The sequence below is a fragment of the Caloenas nicobarica genome, chromosome Z, assembly GCF_036013445.1.
Source record: "Caloenas nicobarica isolate bCalNic1 chromosome Z, bCalNic1.hap1, whole genome shotgun sequence".
Taxonomy (NCBI): domain Eukaryota; kingdom Metazoa; phylum Chordata; class Aves; order Columbiformes; family Columbidae; genus Caloenas; species Caloenas nicobarica.
In genome coordinates this window covers 26,325,778-26,339,194 of record NC_088284.1, presented here as the reverse complement: position 1 = coordinate 26,339,194, position 13,417 = coordinate 26,325,778, and the positions used below count along the sequence as shown (strand labels likewise).

At 43.1% G+C, this 13,417-nt stretch overlaps 1 protein-coding gene across 2 annotated transcripts in view; it reads left to right on the top strand.

Annotated features, from left to right (window-relative positions):
• The window catches only part of IL6ST (interleukin 6 cytokine family signal transducer), a 34,337-nt gene extending 29,834 nt beyond the window's left edge, over nt 1–4,503 (top strand). For both annotated transcript variants that reach the window (XM_065655957.1, XM_065655955.1), the window contains exon 16: nt 855–4,503. In XM_065655957.1, the coding sequence (XP_065512029.1) occupies nt 855–1,580 (726 nt within the window). In that variant the 3' untranslated portion in view covers nt 1,581–4,503. The remainder of the gene's footprint in view (nt 1–854) is intronic.
• The last annotated feature ends 8,914 nt before the right edge of the window (nt 4,504–13,417 follow it).

The window sequence follows — 13,417 nt, the reverse complement described above, 5'->3', positions numbered from 1 at the left end:
CTTTCAACATCCTGTATCTTCCTAGTCCACAAGGTTTTAGATAAACTAACCAGTTGGAGTCTTCTGTCTTCTAGTACACATGGATCTAAAGGCAAAAAACTGGATGTTAAGTTTCATGACATTATGATATGATATGGTTAGAAGATTTTATTGCATCAATAGATTCAGCATTAGAAATACATGGTCCCTGGCACAAGTTCACAGCACAGACCAGGCTTTAACATCGTGAATTATATCCAGTTTACTAGTTGGAAGGGTCTAAGTCCTAATTATTTTACTCATTCATGGGCAATCAGGATTAAGTAAACCGAATTAATGATTCCCATTCTTAAAACCCTGAAGTGACTTTTTTGCACAGTTAAGTCATTAATGAGAGGGAAAGCTCTAGGAGTTCATAATGGATGAAGAGATGGCAGCAAAATTTATGCCCCACATGGGGTGAATGACACAGCAAATTCTGTTCCCTAAACTGTGGCTAACTTCTATGAAGAACTGCTGTGATGTTGAATACATTGTTGGAAATAAGGTATATATGGCTTCGGAAGAGAATGTTCCTGTGTTCCACAGCAAATGTTTTCGTATTTGTGGCTCTTAAGAATTATTAAAATTAGAGCAAAGCTTGCACACCCATTATGGTTTTAGAATAGCTGTGTAATTAAGACTTTGTATTGGAATCAAAGCTATGACCTTCATTTTGTAACAGATACTTTGGAGATATTGCCAAACTCAGTAAGGAGAAGACTTACATGAAAAAAAACTTGAAACAATTACAGAATAAAACTTCAGATATTTGATGAGGTTTTTGAGTTTTAACATAACCTTCCTCTTAGGCAACGTCCATCTCTTTCTTTCAGCATAACTTTAGTTCCAAAGATCAGATGTACCCTGAAGGCAGCTTTACAGATGTAAGCGTCGTAGAAATAGAAGCTGATGACAAGAAGTCTTTTTCAGAACAAGATCTAAAACCCTTTGACTTGCTTAAAAAGGAAAAAAGTACGTCAGAAGGGCACAGCAGTGGTATTGGAGGATCTTCATGCATGTCTTCTCCTAGGCAAAGCGTCTCTGACAGCGACGAAGGTGAAACTACACAAAACACTTCAAGCACTGTACAATATTCAACTGTAGTACTTAATGGCTACAGAGACCAAACACCTGTACAAGTCTTTTCAAGGTCCGAGTCAACCCAGCCACTGCTAGATTCAGAAGAGAGATCAGAGGATCACACTGGAGGAGGTGACAGTACAGTACAGAGGCAGCAGTATTTCAAGCGAAAGCGTGGTCAGAATGAAACCAATGCAGATAGGCCATGCTTTGAAAGAACAAAGCAAATTACTTGTGCTAATGAGGGGGATCTTGCTGGATTTGCACAACTGCAGATCACAGATCAGAGTTCACAGCTGTCGGGCCTCGGGCTGGAAATAAATACCCAGGAAGCTGCTCTATCAGATGTTTTACTGACAAGTACTGAAGGACAAACTGTGAGGGCTGAAACAGTGGAGGGAAATACACCATCAGTTGATGAAATGCCAAAAAGTTACCTTCCTCAGACTGTGAGACAAGGGGGATATATGCCTCAGTGAGAAAGGAAACTGGCTCTGTTTAGGCCTTCATTAGTGCCTGTTCACACTTGCTCCTGTGTTTCTGATAAATTAAGCTAGGTATTTTTGTCTGAATACAGATAGAAATATTGAAATCGCGTGAAGACTACATTGACAAAGTACAGTAAGACCTGTTTTTGTGGAAAATTTGCAGTCCAGACTTACTGGAGACTTTTACGCACTACATAAATGTCTGGATAGCTGAACAAGCCATTGTGCTACCTTGGGTTTTTTGCCTTGTCATACCAGACTTACACATGATTGAAAATGGCAAGTTTTGATTAACCACGTCAGCCAATAGACCTCCTAGAAGAAATACTTCGATTTGTGACAGTGTACAAGCCTGAAAAGCCAGCTTTAGTTGCTTGGAGCATCTTTGTGCAAAAGACTGAAGCTTAGTATTCTAACATGGAAAAATTGTGTCATTTAGTTTTCAGTTGCTTGATTGACTTTCTGAATTCTAACTTGGCTTACCAGACATGCAAATCATGTTCACCCCCATTTAAAAATTACAAAAATTAAACAGGACTTGCTATGGTGTGCAAATAAGAAAACACCATGACTGCTTGACACTGAATGCTACTATAGTAATTGATGTTCTGCCTATATTTAGATATGTGTGCACACATTATTATATAATAATTTGGTCTAAAAATGTGCCTTGCAACCTGATGCAATTCAGTCTTATGTTCAGAAGTTTTAAAATCCAGATGAAAACACAGATTAACAGTTACTCAAAGGTTTTGTACCCAGATCCTTGTCTGTTTACAGCATACCTCTCTGGTCATATAAATTGTGTTTGTTTAATAAGTGCATCTTTGCTGTATACAGCTTGAGAGGCAAGTAATGAGCTGTAACTTTTTACCATTTTTGTAACTGCTCAAGAGAAAGAGTATATGACCTTCTTCCTGACGGACCACAACAATTAGTGTGCTGTAACCTCACTGCTAATGCTGCAGGACCTCCTTAAAACTGAAAGCAGCAAACACCAAAGCATTCAAAGTCATGGAAGCTCTCAGAAGAAAAAGCAAAACCTATCCCCTGAATTAAAGCATTTCTGGTAGTATGTATATGTTAGCAATCGTGAGCCACAAATAACACTTAAGTGGCTGCTAAAATTCCTTTTTTCTTATGTCTCACTTTTCACCTGTTCATACAGTTCACATTTTATTGAAGAAGGAACACTTCTTGAAGATTATCTCTACCAGGGTTTAAAGAAAAATGAAACTCCAGTAAAATAAGCCCCTTCTCCAATTATAACTAGAAATTTTATGGCACTCTTGTAGATTTTTTTTTACCTTAATCTAGTCAGCTTTCTAATCTGACACTAATAAAACTTTTATTCAAAACACTAAATGCTGTGTTGAGAGAATAAAACAAGGTTTTATTTCTCCTTCAGCGAAGAACTATGTATTTAAGACCACCTGAAACATTTTGAGCTGCGACCTCTGGTGCTGCTGTTCTGCAAAGCACTTCCTAAAGGCCCTGGAAAAGCAGGTGTCACTATCATTTCAGCCTCCCTTGGCCTTGTCTGCCAGCCTGCATGGAAGGACAGGTGTACATATAAATGTTCACCTGCATCTTCTGTTTTCTTTACAAAGAAACTCAATACAGGAGTAAATTCATAAGATTACCTCTTGAAGTCTAGACTATTTAAAACAGATAAAGAATGCAGAAACTTAAATAACATTTCAGTATTCCACAGTTCCTTTCTCCCAACAATATATTTTGTATCTGGGCACTTTTTTAAACTAACAGGCTATGTTGTAGCTTACTATAACTACACCTTTCTTCAAACCAGTCCTCTTCCTTTTTTCCTGATGCCACCTCAGCACCTTCAAACTCCCTCCCCGAGGGCAGGAGCATAATCAAAACTATGCTGTCAAGAGACAGCAGAGACCATCTTTCACTTTTTCAGAAGCTGAAGGAGCATTTTTTTCTTCAGAAGACATTCCTCTTGGAAAATAATAGCATTTAATTTACTGGCAGATGGGTTGTCTTCTCTGTGCAAACTACATAGTGACTGTAGAAACCACAAGTAAAAGGGAAAGTCTCTGCAGTGTGTATGTTTATTAGAGCTGCCCTGCAGCCACATGCATCTAATCCACCTCCAGTGCATCTCTGAAACATTGTGGGCCACAACCTGGCTGCTTAGTCCAAACATTACTTCAAAGGCCTGATATTTTCAAAAACATGTTGATGATTTCTCTTTTTTTTTTGGTGATCCGGTGATGTTAACTTTTGATAGCATCAAACGATATGATGCATTTGTCATATTTGAGGGTTAACTTAAGTTATTCCTGAAGTTGCTATTTGCCTTTCTGTTGTGTAAAGGAAGGGCATTTTGTTCTCAGTTGTTGTCAATCATGGACCCTTTCAAAGTTAAATAGTGTCAAGAGATTCGCATTTTTAAAGATCTGTGCTAATGAGATTTCTGGCCTGTCATGTCTAGCATCTTTCTTTGTTGTGGTCAGTGGTAATCAACTCACAGAACCGTACAGGAGTGTATCCTAGAGAGCTATATTCTATCTTTCAGTCTTGTGCATTTATCTAGGGCTAAAATACTAAAAACTAAGCAGGAGATACTGGTGGGCGAGCAGCTTGTAGAAGCCACAATACATACAAATAACAGGTTTACAGCTTGTTCATAAACCTATGTGCCAAATATTATACCATGCGGTGTCAGGATTTAACTTGATTTTGTACTTGGATCGTAACTATCTAATTGTATCAGTTACATACAGGTTTTTTGAGCATCTGTAATGTCATGATAGCAACCTACTGAAATTTTCTGAAGTTGGCCCTAACATAGTAGTTAAAGAAAAAGCTTCCTCCCCCCAGTAACTATGTTGCACTTTAGAAAATAAAGGCATTATTAAAATAAAATCACACTTCAGTACTGACATTTTAATGTCCATCTTGATTTCCTGGACTGGGATTTTTCAGGTAGGGGTGGGAGAATAGCTGTAAAGACCTTGTGACTTTGATGGCAGGCAAGGGAGGCTAGTAGGAATAGAAACTATTTCTCCTGTATTAGCATGTTTGAAAGGTGTGGCTAACTGCTCCTCTGTTTACAAGAAAAGTGAATATATTTACCTCCAGTGTTGTGGTGGTTTTGCTAGAACAGAAGGTTGTTGGGGTTATTTCTGGGGTGTGTTGACTTGCTTTCAGGGCAGTGAATCTGGGAATATCCTGTCCCACTGTAGTGACAGTTTTGGAATTATGTTTCGTATGCCCTACTGTAGTAAACTGCCTGTTAAGCTTTAACCTGGCAGCGCAAAGCACAGCAGAGCCAGAATTTTTCTAAACTTCATTCTGGAGTGTTTTTGACAGGCATGTGCCTATCCGTGCTACAGCAGCCTAGCAAAACAGCAATTATTAGGACTGGAAAAAAACTTTGGCCCTGGGAGGAGGAGGGAGTTTGCATGCGAGGGCTGAACCCTGTTCCTGGGCACTGGAGAGGTCCCGTGGCCTGGAGTGGGGTTTGCAGCTTCAGATTTGACTGTAAACCATGAGCAAGTAAACCATGAGTACATTAAAACTTACGTTAGTGTGCCCAATATGTGGAAATCATCATGCTGGTTTAACTTCAGTAATTGAACTTGTTTAATTAGTGCAGGGTCTTGAATATCCAAGACCCATATCAATATATGCTGCTATAGTATTGATTTCACAGCAGGATTTGAAACTCCAAAGACTCTCAAATTGTTAATAATAGTCAGCCCCACTCCAGGACATTCACATTTTAAACTGTAATTCGTGTGCATTAAACAGGAATAAATAGACTAGTTTATTTTCCCTCAGTTGTTATAATTAAGGTTAACTGTTATTTCAATACATTCCTTTATGTATGTTAGAAGTTCTTCTGACTGGTGGATTGTAAAACTTTATTAATCCCCTGTAACCTCGTCTCTTTGCTAGGATTGCTACACATAGCCGTTTTAAAAATCCAAGAGTTGCTTTTAATGTTATTTGGAAGTAGTTTATAACAAAAATGTTGAGGTTTTTTTCATTAAAAGGCCATCTAGAAATTACAGCCAACCCCACAATATTCAGCTTAGCTTTTGATCTGGAAAACTGCAGTAAAGTGGAGGTATAAGTGTATTAAGTACCTTGCATTGGACTCACAAATTCCCTTCTCTCTTCCTTAAAAGTGATAGGATCAGCTAAAAAAAAACAAAAAAAAGGCAAAACCCCTCCCAAAAAACTACAGTATGTATGTTTGCTTTCACTTGTTTCCTTTTTAGTACTTGTGCAATCTGAGCCATTCGTAATAATGAAAGTAGTGCTGACTTAATGCACAAGGATGCATTTTTTAAGGCCACAGGATTTGATACAAACAAATTAAAGTTCAATGACTAAGGGCCAGATCTCAGCAACTGTCCACTTCCTCCCCCTCTTAATTTTAGTGCAGACAGAGGGCGGGGAATAAGTACCTCGCAGAACGCAGCCATAGCTACTGCTTGTGTTTAATTGCAATGCAAACCTTGAAGGGGATAAAAGGGATCATATGGGGATATATGCAATAAAGGCATTGCTACTCTGCAGAAGCACACGTCTGTAAAAACAGATCAAGAACACGTATGGCACAACTGCCGACAGACGGACAGACAGCTCCACCTGCACAGGCTGAAGCGTCTTCTGCAGCCTGACCAGCTGCTCTTCTCTGGTGACAGCAGGCGCGGTAGATGCGTGTTCTGTGCAGGGTTCTAACCAGTAACACCTATCGCTTTTCTTCATATCAAAGCACATTCGTTAATGGATCCAGTCAAACTCGCTGTGGTTTTTTTTAATACACCAGTCTTGTTTACAGTGTCACATAGAGCCTGACACTTCAATACAGTGATGGATTGTCTCGTAACCAAGCGCTTTTATTTGGGGATAAGGAGTCCACAGTCAAGGTTACTGGTCACCGAATGTTGCTGTGTGGATATTGGCATCTAGGCGAGCAGCCATGTGGGACATGGGGACAGACCTGCTCAGAAGGAGAGTGCCTTGATGCTGGATTGGATGGGTAGCTAATGTAAACATTGGCTAATTTTACTATGTACTTCAAGTAAGTATGGCTGATTAAGCTACTGGTAATTTGAATGCCAGCTTTAAAGGGCTTGCATACTTCAGCCAGAGGTTAAACTTGTTAATTGCTGCATAAGCTGTCTCTATATGGAAATGTCTTTTAATACCAGTACACTATCTTCATTCTTTTGCAAACTGCATGTTTATTGTCATATAAACTTTGCTTTCTACAATTTACTTCATGGTCAATTTTGAATGTCTTCCTCTTTGTTACCCAACTGAGCCTGAATGTTGCATTTATCTCGTACATAATCTATGGAAAGAAAACAAACCAAAATTCCATACTTTGTGTGCTGGAGTCCGTGTTTTGTAAGGCTGAATAGTCACCAAAGAAGAAGAGTCTGGGCACTTACCTAACAGGCAAGAAACAGAGACATTCCCAGAGAGCGGCCATGACCATGGTCCCCCAGGACAAAAGGCCGCCTAGCTGAGTATATGGGCAAGTCCAGCAGCAGGTGAATGCTCTTTAGTCCTTCCTTTGTAATTGCTCTTGTGTCAGCTCTGACTGGCTGAGCTTGGTGGTGAGACAGGTCCCTGTCCCACAGACCCAGCTGCTGCCCCGGGTGTGTATGTTCTGTGCTCTGGGGTCTCACCAGGGAGGGGGTGGCTGTGTCTGCCTGCTGCTCTGTGCTACAGAGGTTTAGGCAGGCTTGTTTGGATCTGTTGAAAATGGGAAGAAGAGTGCCCAGAAATACAGTTCTAAGAACACTACAGGAGTGAGGAGCGCAGAGTATAACACATTCGCACAGGCTCATGTGCAGGAAAGGAGTCACAGGCCTGGCTGCATCTGACATTGCCCTCAGACTTAACTGGGTTTGGTTCTCTGGTTTCTAATGGGTGGAGGACTCTCTCTGGCCTGTATTCACCTTACATCTCAGTACTGAAAAAGCATAGTTGGATCTTCAAAAGACAATCACATCTGCAAAAGGCTTCAAGGGTGGCACCCGAGGAAAGACAGCTTCCCCTTCCTGGCTAAAGCTCTGATTTGTGTAGGTTGTAAAATATTTAATAAGGACAAACTCAGACCCATGTAAAACTGATTGGAGGGTGGCGGGGGGGATGAGGGTGTTACATGCAACTTCCAGCACCAAAAATAATTTCCGTGACTGCCACAGAAGAGCCACCCCAGACATGTCAAGCCATTTAATATTTGGTGTTAAATTAGGTGCAAAGCTAACAGCAGACTCCTTTTCCAAAATGTTAGTTCCTTTATCACTATTTTCGTATAAGGCCTCTGAAGTTTCTCCAGGAGAATGGGGTTTTTTTTCATGTGTCCTCACCTGAGCTTGTAGCTGCTGAGCATCAGTGCAGTTGTGCTGCACAACTGCAGGGTGAAGCACACACAGAAGAGGAGGCAGCAGCCTTATCTTTATAGCCTGCCTCACTGCTGGCGGAGAAAGAGTGCTTCCTGTAACTGTTAAACAAAGGAAATAGGGCTGGACAGTGAATCACGGGAATGCCCTGATTTCCGCAGGAAACACATACTTGCGCAGTGTGCACATCAGAACACCAGAAGCTGCCAGGTTCCTGGGAACTGCTCCATCCCCATGGCCAGGAGCCAGCAGAGCCTGCGGAGGAGCTGGGATGTGTCTCACCCCATGGAAGACCTGGGGCAGCCCAGGCTTGTGCAGCCGGGACGGGCACTGGGCAGCAACACAGCACAGCAATCTCAGAGCAACAGAGGTGGACAGGAGGCCTGCCAGCCCTGCACACCTCAGGGCAATGTGTTTGAGGGCTGCTGGGGGATTACAGATTCGTTTTGACCACTGATAATACAGTAACACAGAACCTCTCTGCAAAAGCACCTAACGCGTATTTTCCAGACATTGGTGCTGTTCATGGCTGAGCGACCATGTGCTTTCCTGTCTTCCCAGCAATCTGCAACTACCATGAAATCACTAGCAGACCCAAAATGTCCATCTCATCCTCTACAAATAAATAGGAAATTCCTGGCTCAGCCAGGGAGCCTCAGCAGGAGTGACCTGACCAGGAGTTACAGGGTGAAATTCAGAGTGAGTAACCTGACTCCAGGCTTTCCGCAGAATGGAAACCTGCTGTGGGCCTCACACTGGCTTTCTTCATATGATAGCTTGTAAGTCATGTTGTGGGCTCAGGCACTGAGCTAGGTCAGAGGCCAGCAAAAGGTTTCAGTGATGGGACAGCTCTGCAGCAGCCATCCACCTGTGTCCACTGCAGCTGCTGGCACAGCCCGTTATTCTAAGCACGCAACACAGTGCACCAGATTCTGGGCAGAAAAACCCCAAACAAAGCTCCTCAGAAAATACCCCTCGGGGCTGGGGCAATTGTTGCCTCCAGAATGCAGCTGAGCAGCAGACACGTGCCAGCAAAGCGAACTGGGAGCAGCGAGGCAGCACCCTGGTGCTGGGGCTGTGGGCAGGAGCCTGGGCGCCTGCAGACTCAGAGCGTGACAGATGGGCTGCTCTCCGCAGCACAACGTGGCCCCACTCCCGGCCTTCAGGTGTGTTTCTGGGAGGTCCTGGGCAGCCCAGCCTGGCCCCAGCACCCCAGAACCCGTTTGGCCAGGCGGGGCCATGCCAGGAGATGTCAGCAGGATGTCGCCTTTAACAGCTGGACAGGCTGACTGCCCCAGCCCCAGCTCCTACCCCAGCCAAATTATTCATGGGGTTTTTTTTAATATTTCTTTTCTGACAGCTTAGCAGGCGCCCTTGGCTTCTCTCCCGCCTCTCCGTTTGTCAGCAGAAGCTCTGACCCTTGTTTGTGCTTCCATCACCTGCTATCCCGGGTGGGACATTAAATCCAGACCCGTGGGGAGGCTCGGTGGCCGTGCGCTGCCAGGCAGGTCAGGGTCCCAGTGCCCTCTGGCACACGTCCCCTTGGCTGGGGACACACAATGGCCAGTCCTCACGAAACGGGCCCAGATTGTTGGCTCCCTTTCCCAGCTGGCTGACTCACAAGCTGGGATTTGCTAACAGGAAGCCTGTTCTCATGCATTGCTATGGCCTGAATCACTGCACTGCACCATCCAGTTAAGTGATCACCACTGACCCTCGTTTTTTACCAATATACATTCCCATGCACTTTGGGAACAAACACGGGGCTTTTGAAGACCATTTCTGGACTAGCCCTGTGGCAGCAAAACTCTTCCTGCTTGAACAGATGCAGCTTGTTCCACTGTTTTGAGGAGATTCAGCACTGGAGAAAGAACATTTGCAGCTACTTGTGCACCACAGAGCCTCCACCCCACCATGCACATAGCCTCTGTCCACCACCACTGCAGAATTCGGTCATGAATGAGGCAAGAGTGTTATTCTGGTACTAAGACAAGTTTTCCTATATGGGGGTACTGCAATTACTTTTAAAACATATTCTGACTGGCGCTTACCATGAATTACGTGAAGCTTACCCTGTGTTGAGTCAGAGACACCTGAAGAGCCTCCCTGCTTCCCTCCCAGACCTTTGTCTAGACTAGCACTTGCCGATAGCCCCAGGGCAAAAGCAGGTGCCTCCAGAGCCTGCTCAGGGCTTTCAGCAAGTCCCTCCTATGCTCTGTTTGCTGCAGGCATTTTTACTCACCTGTTTGCTGGATGTCTTCCTTCTTCAGGTGAGACTAGCCAATTTATTAATATAAATTACTGCCATTTAGATAATGCGTAGATACACATCTGTACATGAAAGCAAATTGAATCATTACATAAGTATGAACAATAAAGAAACTCATATTAGCCTTTAAAATTAGCCTGAATGTGATGCAGGAAAAAGGTCAAACTCTGTGAGAGCACAACATGTGGAGTAATTTAAATAAAAATGTCAATATAGAATCACCAAAATAAACAAGCACTGCCAGAGCACAAACTCCTTTAAAGGCACTGAAATGAGACTCATCCAGAAAATCTGAAGTAAATAGAGATGTGTTTCTGTCCAGAGAGAAACTCGAGTTAGTTGGCCCTATCATTAAAGAAAAAAAATCAATCTTTACAGCAGTAAACCTCAGCAATGGGAGCAGAAGAACCATGAGCTGGAGACAATGCCTCCAAGAAATATCTGAGGACATGGCAACAAAACTGCTGACCACAAGGTAAGCAGGGGCACAGGAGGGATTTTCCCCACATGCCTATGCTCCTATCCTGTATCAGATGCAGCACTGCCAGCTCACTTTTGCTGAGAAGTGGTCTACCTTGCTCCTACCTTAAACTCAGATCAGGTGCCTGGGCCATGTCTATAGAACAGTACACCTACCGGTAAATTCAAGGCTTAGGTAGCTTTGCAGCAACTTGTTTGGCTGAGGGAGCTGGGTCTTTTTAGCTTGGAAATGAGGAGACTGAGGAGTAACCTCCTTAATGTTTATAAATATGTAAAGGGTGGGTGTCACAAGGATGGAGCCAGGCTCTTCTCGGTGACAACCAATGATAGGACAAGGGGCAATGGGTACAAGCTGGAACATAGGAGGTTCCACTTAAATTTGAGAGGAAACTTCTTCACGGTGAGGGTGCCAGAACACTGGAACAGGCTGCCCAGGGAGGTTGTGGAGTCTCCTTCTCTGGAGACATTCAAAACCCACCCGGACACCTTCCTGTGTAACCTCATCTGGGTGTTCCTGCTCCGGCAGGGGGATTGGACTAGATGATCTTTTGAGGTCCCTTCCAATCCCTAACCTTCTGTGATTCTGTGATTTTGCATTGAGACAGTCGTACAAACTGGTGGCACAAGGAAATCATATGTTCCTAAGGACACAGCGCTGGGGAAGTGCGAATGCGCACAGCAAGGATGAAGAGGAGTGGAGGGAAAGGGTGGGGTCACCTCTCTTCAAGATCAAGCATCTTCACTCCCCTGCACCCCAGTATATCAGGATACACAGTGCACAGCCTATATCCAGGGTCATCCTTTACTTTTATAAAGACAGTACTTGCAGACAGAAAACCAGCCCTTTGTGCTGGGGAAAAAAAAGGTGAAAATTAGCAAAATCTAAACTCTTGTGTGACCATTTTCACCCAAAATCATTCAATGCTCCCCTGCATCCTGCCCCTGACAGCTCAGATGGCACAAAACCTTGTTAGGCTCATAAACTCCAGATACCCTTCATCAGAAGTGTAAAAGCAATTAAGCCCTTCTGAAAATAAAAGCAAAACCAGAAGAGAGATGCAGTCCCTAAAGACAAATAAAACTCTGGGCCTGTTTGTGAGCCAAGCTAGAAAACTAAAAAAAAATTGCTGGAGATGAAAGCAAATGCAGGGAGTGTGTTTGAAGGACCTGCAAGCTCGTGGGAAAGAGGCAGACAGCAAAGGCAGCAAGCCATGTATGCAACTGGATATAAGCATTTCTGGGCAGCACGCTAGTTACGAAAAAGCTTTACATTAAAAGCACAGACACTACCCACCAATGTGTAACTCTTTCTGTGTTCAGAGGATTTTTAAATACATATCATAAATAAAAATGTCTATATCTCATAAACTATTGATGCTAACATAAATTCTTGCTTCTAAAAGAAAAACAAACAAACAAGCAACAACAAGGATGCAAAACCTAATGCCCTTCCCCTCAGTTCCAGAAAACTCCAGGTAACTGCTTGAGTTAAAGACAGTAACAGAAGTATAACCTAGAGGCCATGCCCAGATTTAGCACACACTGACTATGAGAAGATTCATTTCAGAAGCATGCTGTGCTCATTCGGTAGAATTAAGAATAAAAATAAATGTCTTGCATTCTCTTACATTAGGACATAATTTGCGATAGTATCGTTTTAGAAAGACTTTAAAGTTCTTTTTTTTCAGATCAAAGTGTTTGGTTTAGTCCAGTGATGTTCTAAGTGGGCATCCCAAAGCATTTACCCTCATTATAATCACAGAATCACAGAATGTTAGGGATTGGAAGGGACCTCGAAAGATCATCTAGTCCAATCCCCCTGCCAGGGCAGGAACACCTAGGTGAGGTTACACAGGAAGGCATGTAAATCTTCTGCTCATGGTTTCTGATATCCTTGAATAGTACTGCATAATCTTTCCGTGATTACAAAACATGCTACTTCTTCATGAAATTCCATTAAACATACAGTTGCTCATGTATTGGTGAAAATTCTCCAGAAGTTACCCTTGGCTAGGTCAGCACTGAACTCTGAGGACAGCAATGACACAACTAGGACAATAAATAAGGCTGGTTTTCTGAGTTTTTAAGTACTCACTTCAAAATCCAGTTCTATCATGTCAGACACTGAAATATAGGTAATATAGAAGTTGTCTCAGCAGGTCTTCTGCAATGATAAAACACTTGTAGCTCATCAGCGTGGGGCTGAGCAATGCTTGAAAAAAATCAAAACAATCTAAGAGGTTGAGAAAAAAGCTGGTGGCAGACATTCAAACTTCGAATTGTTGACCTCATTACTCAATAGGACTAGTCAATGTTAAAACAGCACTTCTGCAATATAAAACACTATATAGTAGCATAGCTCCTTTGACTGCTTGAACCAGCAAGAACAAGCCTGCTCCAGGCTTAGAGAGACTGCTGCATTCCTTTGCGCTCGCTGGGCTGCGGCAGCTGTCTCGGCATCCTCACATGGCAGCAAACGGGCATTGGGGTAACCCCAAACCCTCTTCCACACTCCCAAAGCTCATCCAAATAACCCAAATAACTCAGGACCCTGGGAAGGGACATCATTAAGCTACAGCTGGAGCAGCTCAGGGCAGCCCCAAAGCACTAACCTCTCAGTCAACCTCAGATACGTTTGAAACTATTCCCCTTTCCCCTTTCTGTTCAGAGAGACCATTTTC